The sequence below is a fragment of the Centropristis striata genome, chromosome 1 (genome assembly GCF_030273125.1).
Source record: "Centropristis striata isolate RG_2023a ecotype Rhode Island chromosome 1, C.striata_1.0, whole genome shotgun sequence".
NCBI classification, from domain to species: Eukaryota; Metazoa; Chordata; class Actinopteri; order Perciformes; family Serranidae; genus Centropristis; species Centropristis striata.
In genome coordinates this window covers 3729516-3739154 of record NC_081517.1, presented here as the reverse complement: position 1 = coordinate 3739154, position 9639 = coordinate 3729516, and the positions used below count along the sequence as shown (strand labels likewise).

Below are 9639 nucleotides of genomic sequence, written 5' to 3'. Positions count from 1 at the left end.
CATTAAACCACATACCAGCATATGAAGTAGTTAAAACGAGTCCTACCAGGACAACAGTACAATTCTGCTTACATAAATGCATCAATAATAATAATAATAATAATAATGTTATAATACATAAATATATAAAGCAATCTGAGAGGGTCATTTAACCCTTTATCAGGCAAATAACTATATTTGGTAACTTCAGGTAATATTTCGAGAAAAAAGTGGCAAATTTACTAGATTAAAGTGGCAAATCTGCACGAAAAAAGTCGCAGATTTACGAGAAAAAAGTGGGGGAAAAGCTACTTTTTTGTCCCAGATTCACCACTTTAACCCTTAATAGGACACTCATTGAAATACTTGCAAATTCCAAATTTCAACCCGAGAGAATATTGGAGGATGTTACATACAGCCAGAATGTGGGAAAAAAACACACGAAAATAATATTTTGAGAAAAAGGTTTACGAGATAAAAGTGGCAAATCTACAAGAAAAAAATATGCGGATTTATGAGATTTAAAGTGGTGAATCTGGGAGAAAAAAGCCGCTTTTTTGCCACTTTTTTCTCGTAAATCTGTGACTTTTTTCGCGCAGATTTGCCACTATTAAATCTTTTAAATCTGCAACTTTTTTTCTTGTAGATTTGCCACTTTTATCTAATAAATTTGCAACTTTTTTCTCAAAATATTACCTGAAGTTACCAAATATAGTTCTTTGCCTGATAAAGGGCTAAATAACAAGTACTTTTACTTTTGATACTTTAAGTACATTTTGTTGCTGATACTTTTGTACTTTTACTTGAGTATGTTTTTGAATGCAGGACTTTTGATTGTAATGGAGTAATTTCACAGTTTGATATCAGTTTTAAGTAAGGGATTTGAATACTTCTTCCTCCACTGGTTACACTATAAATGATTTATGTGTTTAGCCTATTATTAGCTGACAATGGAAGCTAGTCAGGAGACTCTTTTAGCTCATTCTTTCAAACCACAGAGTCTTTTTGAAAGGCCACAAATCCCTGATAGAAGCTAAAGTTCAGTCAAAGCTTCAGTATTCATATGAAGCTGCATATATTTTTTGAAGCACTGCTGATTTAATAAAGTGGGCGAATGACTTCCGTTAGTCCTCTTCCCTCCCAGCCTCCCTTGGAGTTGAGCCTACTAACGTTCATTAAAATCTTTGCCATCTGCTATCTGACACATTTTACATTATCTAATGGACAGCAAAGAGAGGCTGAGGGCCGAAGCTCTCAAGGCAGAGTGCAGAGGGAATGTGTGTTTCATATTTTCACCGCCTTTGCACATTAGAACAAGCAAGATTTAGGCTGAAAACCAGGAATTTGGCCCTGAATAGACAGCTTTACTGTAAGAGCATTTTAACCTCTGAGCCAAACACCAGCCTGTCCTGGCTGCAGCCTTTTATACCACATGCTGCCTGGGAGGAGCCAGAAGTCAATCTAATATTTATTGATCTTTACGGTTTAGTTCTTTTTAAACCAAGAACTAATACAGTATTTGAGTTCTGTACTTAAACACTTTAAAGTATGGGTCTCAAACTCGCGGCCCGCGGGCCAATTGTGGCCCTCGTGACGATATTTTGTGGCCCTCACTTTCATATGAAAGTTTAATGTGAGTTTTATATGAATGTCACTTTACCGTGTTGTGTGTGGAAGGTCCCTTTAATTACTTTTTTTGGTAATTTTGTGTCTTTAAAAAAAAAAAAAGTTATCTTTTTTTAATAATTGTGTCTTTTTTTGATAATTTTGAGTCTTTTTTTGGTAATTCTGTGTCTTTTTTTGGTCATTTGTTTCTTTTCTAAGTAATTTAGTTTTTTTCAGTCATTTTGTGTTTTTTGGGGTCATTTTGTATATGTTTTAATAATTGTGTCTTTTTGGTAATTATGTGGATTTTTGGATCATTTTGTGTCTTTTTTTAATAATTTTGTGTCTTTTTGGTAATTTTGTTTTTTTTTTTGGTAATTTTGTGTCTTTAAAAAAAAAAGTTGTCTTTTTTAAATAATTGTCTATTTTAATAATATTGAGTCTTTTTTGGTAATTCTGTGTCTTTTTTTGGTAATTTTGTTTCTTTTTTAAGTAATTTAGTTTTTTTCAGTCATTTTGTGTTTTTCGGGGTAATTTTGTGTATTTTTTAATAATTGTGTCTTTTTGGTAATTATGTGGATTTTTGGGTAATTTTGTGTCTTTTTTTAATAATTTTGTGTCTTTTTTGGTAATTCTGTGTCTTTTTTTGGTCATTTTGTTTCTTTTTTAAGTAATTTAGTTTTTTCAGTCATTTTGTGTTTTTTGGGGTCATTTTGTGTATTTTTCAATAATTGTGTGTCTTTTTGGTAATTATGTGGATTTTTGTGTCATTTTGTGTCTTTTTTTAATAATTTTGTGTCTTTTTGGTAATTTTGTGTCTTTTTAAAGTAATTTAGTGTCTTGTTTTGGTCATTTTGTGTCTTTTTGAAGTAATTTAGTTTTTTTTTTCTGTCATTTTGTGTCTTTTTTTGGTCATTTTGATACTGCCTCCAGCGACCCCCAGGTAATTTGAGTATGAGACCCCTGCTTTGAAGGATCTACAGTTCTTACCATCTTTATGAACATATTTATGCCTAAAGTTACACTGCCCCCTAGAGGCAAATCCATAAAACAGTCAAGTTAATTTCTTTCCAGTCAAACTTTATTCATTATCTCAAAAGAAATTAACAGGTTCTGACCAAATGACAATTACACCCTCCTCCCTCACCCACCCCAACCAAACTAATCAACTCCCCCTAAATGTGGACTAATTGGAATATCTTTCAACTCAGTAAATAGTCAGTGGCCTTTTCATCTCTCAGCGACAGACAGACACAACTGAGAGCAGATGAATTAAATACAGAAAAATAATTGGGGTCCATAGTTTTCACAGTGCATTACACAGCTCAGCGGTAAGACAATGAGCTCATGAAATTACAATTCTGCCTTATCTATCTCAGTTTGACTCAAGGTCATGACAGTCGCTTCTGTAGATTATTCTCAGTCATTTCTCCCTTTCTGTGGATGTCAATCTTTAAATTTCATGCTCTTTAAAACACTTCATCTGGCAGAACATCAGTTAAAAAAAACACAAACACACTTTTTGAAAGACATTCCCCAGCATACAAACTAGGTTCACATCTGATTAGACATATGTTAATAAATTAATCAACTATCATATCCCCCCATCTCCCCACCCTCCCACCCCTGCAGAAAAAGAAAAAAAAAAAACATCTCCTCACAGTATTCAAACTGAAATTTCCAGCATCCTATCGACCACCACGTTCCTGAGCTGAAACTGACAGAAAGTCAATCTTGCATCACACCCAAGAGCTTATAAAACACCTTCAGAAGTGGAGTGTGTTACAGTAACTTGTGGGTGTTTTACATTAAAGTGATATGACATGACTGACAAAGGTATTAAGCATTTATTAGCCTGTCAACATCTTTGGCCGTCTTTCAAATCAGTTAGCGGTTACGCAATCCCACATTATAGAAGTCAATTCAGCTGGGGGGCTAATTCAGTTTCATATCAGATCTACAGGGTCAAATAAAAAGGGCCAAATAGATTTGGAGCTTGTGAAATGAAGTTTTAAGAAGAAATACAAAGCTTTTTGGTTGTTTGTCATCCTTTGTAGACAAGATAAAAAATGTTGTGGAAAAGATTTCTAGTTCAGAATGTCCAAAAACAACAATGAGGTTGCACAAAAACTCTGAAAAAATGAGCACTTTTGTGAAATTCCGGCATCAATTTGGACAGACAAACACAAATCTTTTCTCACAAACATCTTCAGGTTTACAAGGTTGATGAACAATTACTAGACAATCATTTCACAAGCTCTTAATCTTATTGACCCCCGACTGATCCCAGAGAAATTAGAGCTGCAGAAAATTAATTGGAAACTATTTTGATCTTATAATTTTTTTCCATAGCAAATGAGTCAAACATTTGCTGTTCATATGCTGCTTAAATTATGCGTTTCTTTTGTCATTTATGATAATAAAATGGACTGTTGGTTGCATAAAACACACAAACAAACCAACAAAAAATGCAGATTAATCGATAATGAAACTAAATCATGATTGCAGCACTAATAGAAATCAATTTAAACTATACATTTTAAACATCCTAACGTAAATACTTAAAGTTCAGATTAGATTTGATCTCGTTCCGGTCATATTCTGATGAACAACCCTTTGTCTGAATTGACCCAAATGCTGGTAGGTGAGACACAGGATCGTCCACGGTGCCTGATGGTCCTGAACTAAGCTCGGACTGATATCAGACGCGTTCAAGTGCTTTTCAAAACACAAGCAAAAAGAGTTTAGTTGACCTAGATAAATTACAAAGGTATAAAAATGGCTCATCTTCTATCACAAATATTAACATTTTTCTTAGACAATGAGGAGAAAAACAACCTGTAAAGTGTCAGCTGTCAGTCCAGTGAGTCTGAGTGGCTGATGAGGTGGCGGTAATGAGCGTCAAGTGGTTTGTGTTGGGCTTCACTCGGGGCAAAATCACATCTTAGCGCACTAAAAGCTTCACTAGCACCCACGATTAGCCACTAAAGAGGTTGATGTGCTCTCTGAGGCTGGGACCATGGGTGCACATGGAGCGTTTAGTGTAGAAAGATGATGTAAGGGTGAACCGTGGAGCGTCCTCATGTGCGCCGGGCCTTCTGTCTCTTGGCCTGACGTTTGGCTTCATCCAGAGCAGCGTTGTCCCCGCCGGCCTGGGCCATGCTCCGCACGCCCTGGATACGGTTCACCAGCTGCAACAGGAGGGGGATTACCTGCAAAACAGGTCCACAACAAGGTTATTTAAAAAAAATTCATTACATTACATTACCGTACATTACATGTCATTTAGTAGACGCTTTTGTCCAAAGCGACTTACAATAAGTGCATTCAACCTGATGGTACTTGGTGAAATGACGTAACAAACAAGGTGACATGGGGGACAAATACACTACAAAAGTGTTAACCCACAAGATCCCAGACCCCGTTATCCTTAAAGGAAAATTATGAGGTTACACAACAGAACAAGTGGATCCCATAGAACACATTGATGTTTTTAAAAAAAATAAATTCTACCCTTAAATGTCTAATCTTATTTTAAAATTTAAAAAATTACACATTTTCTGCTCACAGAAACACAAATGTGCCTTTTTCTTTGCATCTCCACAACATATATCAAAATTGTGACATTAATAGTGCTGTTTAACAACAAATTATTTGTCAGATTTGTTTTAAAGTAAAAATAAGAATAAATCAATAATAAATAATTAAAAACAAATAACTATTTGCCTTTTTGTTTGCATCTCCATAACATATTATTTATTATTACTATTATTATTATTTTTAATTATTATTATTGTTTGTGTGTTTGTCTGTTTGTTAATTCACTGTTGAAAATATAAAAAAAAAAATTTCAGAATTTTTCACAAATTAAATAAAAATTTTAGATTATCCTGACCAAAGGTTTTTTTTTTTTTCCATAAAAACTTGGCTCTCAGGGCTTTCATATAACATATAAAGAAAATCCCTAAAAAAAGGTAATTAACATGACTATGGACTGAATATAAAACAATAAATAGGACATTTTTTGTGATGTAATTCCTAATTTTAGGCTTGGCCAGAAGGAGCCCATATTCCAGTGAGGTTAATTCCAACTGAAAACATTGAGAAATCCATCAAAATACTGTGTGGATGCTTTTATTTTTCTACTATCATTCTGTTCTTTCGTGTTGATTTTGAGCATAAATGAACATAGATGATGATAGATGTACATTCTTTATTTTTGTATGTGAACGAAAGAAAAAAAAAACAATAAAGAGAAGTTTGAAAAAAAAAAAAAAAATACTGTGTGGATGAGGTTGATTGTGTACCTTCTCGTGGTTGTAAGCTGCTAACAGGAGCAGCAGGGTGAGGGGCAGAGCTATGTACGAGCCCTGGGCAACGTCCTGGTCAGGCACTTTACGCTGTGAGGACGAGAAGAGAAACAGTCCAATCAATACTGCTTTTATACAAAACCTGCCAAAATACACCACAATACAACTCAGGGACCTTGTAGCTCTTAGCAGTTAAAAAAAAGAACATTCTGCACTGAATTTTTACACAATATCATTGAAATGTTATGCACTTTGGGTACAGAACTAAAAAAATAAACTAAAACCAATCTTACAGTGGGGTTGAAGGTGAGTGTGACGTGCTTGTGGTATCCGTTGGAGGTGAAGGAGACCTGAGGCAGAGTGAAGTCGTACTGGGAGCGGGACAGCGTGGAGTACAGCATCAGGACGTAGCTCTGGAGGAGGAAGAGAAAGAGGACATTAGATCCAACAACGCCACTTCCTGCACTGTAAAAAAAAATCTGTTTAATTTACGGTAAAATACCGGCAGCTTTGGTTGCCAGAACTTCACTGTAAAAAATACAGTGAGCGTATGTAAATGTAAATATCAGCAAAAACTGTAATTTATACTGAATAATCCCATTACTTTTAGGATAATTGTGTCATCATGGTATTTCTCCATTAATTTTACATCAAAATGTTATATTTTTACACTAAAACTGTGTGTTTTCTGCAGTTTATGGCAGTTGAATTTAAAGTTTTATGATATTCTTTGATTTACAGTAATTAAAAGTATTCACTACGGTGATGTACAATGTTTAATTTGACAACCTATTTCTGATGCAATTTGACCAGTAGATAAATCTACACAGTGTTTCCCACAGACCAGATAGCAACAGTGGTGCTCCACTGACACCAGTAAAGTCCTAAATTCTTTAAATATATCACTTTATTGACATTTCAAACATTTTTAGGCGAGAAAGTAGCCACTTAGATCCCCAGTGCGTCGTTAATTTGTCTAAATACCAGCTGTTTACACTTTTGTTCGGACGAATTCGGCGCTACTCAAGCTAGCTGTCGTGAGCAACGTACTTCCGGTTACATTTACAAAAATAAAACGCCCGTTGCCCTTTATAACGATAGAATTTGTGCTTTTACTTTGAAAACAGGAAGCGAACCTACACTCGATGTAGCTAGCTTGAAGCAGCCGTTTGGACTGCTCTCGTCCCGTTAACGGCATTTGCGGCAACCATTCGATATGCCTTAACGTTACCGGAGAGTCTCGCCAGCTCTGAGACCGGCCCAGTTCATTGTAAAACATTTATTTATTGATGTGAATATGGTGTTTTCTGTGCGTAGGCTAACGTTACGGACGTTACAGTTTTCTTACTGTCCTAGAGAGGGGAAAAAATAACAGAATCATTTTGTGGCGGTCGGTCTCCATTATGTGGGGGTGCGCCACAGAATGGTCTATGTGTGGGAAACACTGCTGAAAATATATTTAACAAGAGCATGTCCAAAGCAGATGCTCTGGTTGATACGATAACATTAGAATAGGAATCTGACCTCCCAAGTGTGCTCTTATAAAAGTGTTTGTCATAACAGGAAAGTACAGGACATTAAAACCTTAGTAACAAAGAAACAATGTGGCACGAACATTGAGAGGTGAAAAAGCAAGACAAGGCGTCGTCTTGCTCAGTGTTGTTCTGATTTTTGGATTTGTTCTCTCATCTGTTTGTTGATATTTGCCAATTAAATCCTGCACAAGGCTGTAATTCGAATCTACCTGGTTGTCAAGTGTTTTTCTTTGAAGTTTTTCTACAACAAGTGTGTTTGTATGAGGAACTTCTCCATAGTCAGTGTGTTGCTACAGTAGATGGAGGTCGGCACAGCCCCAGTTTGGAGAAGCGGGCAGGAGAACCAAAATAGAAGCTAAACAATGTACTGCTGAGACAGCAAAACAGTATCACTACCCTAAAAAATATCAATGTCAGTTTAATATAGTCACTGCTTCACCTTGCTATCACACAGTCCTTTCTGACGGGGAACTGAAGTGGTTCTCTTCAAAGCTACAAAACTCTATTGACAAAAACTGTAGTTTTATACGACAGAGCCCAGGAGTTACAGCCCCCATCGTTTAGATAGTTTTTGTTATTAGGCGGGTTTCCATTAAGTAATTTTCCCTCTAGTGAGCCGCTACTAACTAGTCGATGCTCATTTAATATGGTTGAGTTGGCGGCTTTACGCATGTGTGATTCATTGGCAGACTGGACGCTGAGGGGTTAAAATCTCCTGCTCTAAACAGCAGTCAACAAAAGATTGTACAATATTCTAACGTTTGCAGCTAGGAAGAATATCCTTTTGCAATGGGTCAGTGACAAGGTTCCTTCTGTCTGTGTTTGGTGCAAAATAATTTTTGATCTGATCCCTTCAGAATATTTTACCAACGTCATACATCACAGTGTAGATCAGTTCTACAGAGTGTGGCTTCCATTTTTGGACTATATCGGACCAGGCCTTTCCTCCACTCTATTAAAAGATCTGATGTGCACCTGAATGACATTTGTGTAATGTAAGACTGATCCACCACCTTGTGTATAATGCCATATGTTCATCTTTTATGTAAGAGCTGTCATGTCTTACCTCTCCATCTCTGTCCAGAGGAGGGAAGTTGAAGAAGAGGGACTGTCCCAGAGAGACGCTGTTGATCGGGTTGTCCAGATTGTCACTCTTGTAAAGCTTCACCTGGAGAAAGAAAGTGGAGAAAAAGCGGCAAAATTTCAACATAAACTCGTCGAGAGTTACAGAAATGTTGAATAAAAGGGACCAAACTACGGAGAGCAGTCCTACCGATAGCGTTGGGAGGTGTTCAGGGGACGTGTGGACGTTTCCACTGAGGTCAAACTGATTGATTTGCCTGAAGGCGATGATGTTGACCCCTTCAATGTCAGTGCTGCCGACCTGAGGGAACAAAACAGAGCTTAATGTACAGACGCAACCTTGGATTCTTAAAGGAAAACGGCTAATGTGAGCAGTGGATAAGGCTCCGTACAAGTCACACGGTGTGATAATAACAGAGAATTAAGTGGAATTAAGGCATTTCCAGCCCTGCCAGAGAGATTAGGGGGGGCTGCACTTTTCAGAAGAGCTAAAATTATGAACAGAGAGGTTGAAACTTGCAATGGGATTACTGCTGCTTTTGTTCTGCGTATAGAAAGGATCCATGTGATAAGGCTGCTGATAAGTCATAATCACAGGGTTCCCACAGTTATTTTAACAATTCAATTACAAAAAAAGTTTTCCACACACTCCTATCTAGTCTCTGTGCCATGTATAAAAGAAAACAGTGACATTGAAAATGCGTCACTGTTTGTACTGGATGATCAAGAATGGCATTGAAGTCGAGGTTCAAAGTTTATTCTTCACTTTGGAAACAACGATGTTCATTTAGTAGCTGTTCTGGAGCTTTTGATCATCTCCCTTGATATTCATCAGCAGAGGGACTAAACTAACTAAAAGAAGCAACCAACTGAAAGTAAACATTGTACTGTTATACACTCAAAACGAACAGAATATATGTGTAGCAACACTAAAACACCAGTGGAAGATATCAAAGACCAGGTCTTGATAATTTTGTCTTTTTTAGTAAATTTGTGTCTTTTTTGGTAATTCTGTGTCTTTTTTTTTTTTAATTGTCTTTTTTTTTAGTAATTTTGTGTATTTTTGGGTAATTCTGTCTATTATTTTGTCATTTTGTGTCTTTTTTAAGTAGTCTTTTTTGGTCATT

At 36.4% G+C, this 9639-nt stretch overlaps 1 protein-coding gene across 1 annotated transcript in view; it reads right to left on the bottom strand.

Moving 5' to 3' along the window:
- Positions 1-2647: 2647 nt before the first annotated feature.
- The window catches only part of nomo (nodal modulator), an 86830-nt gene continuing 79838 nt past the window's right edge, over positions 2648-9639 (bottom strand). The window contains exons 43-47 of the mRNA XM_059354245.1: positions 8703-8813; positions 8496-8597; positions 6188-6307; positions 5892-5984; positions 2648-4796 (exon numbers count right to left, since the gene is read on the bottom strand). Of these exons, the coding sequence (XP_059210228.1) occupies positions 4665-4796; positions 5892-5984; positions 6188-6307; positions 8496-8597; positions 8703-8813 (558 nt within the window). The 3' untranslated portion in view covers positions 2648-4664. The remainder of the gene's footprint in view (positions 4797-5891; positions 5985-6187; positions 6308-8495; positions 8598-8702; positions 8814-9639) is intronic.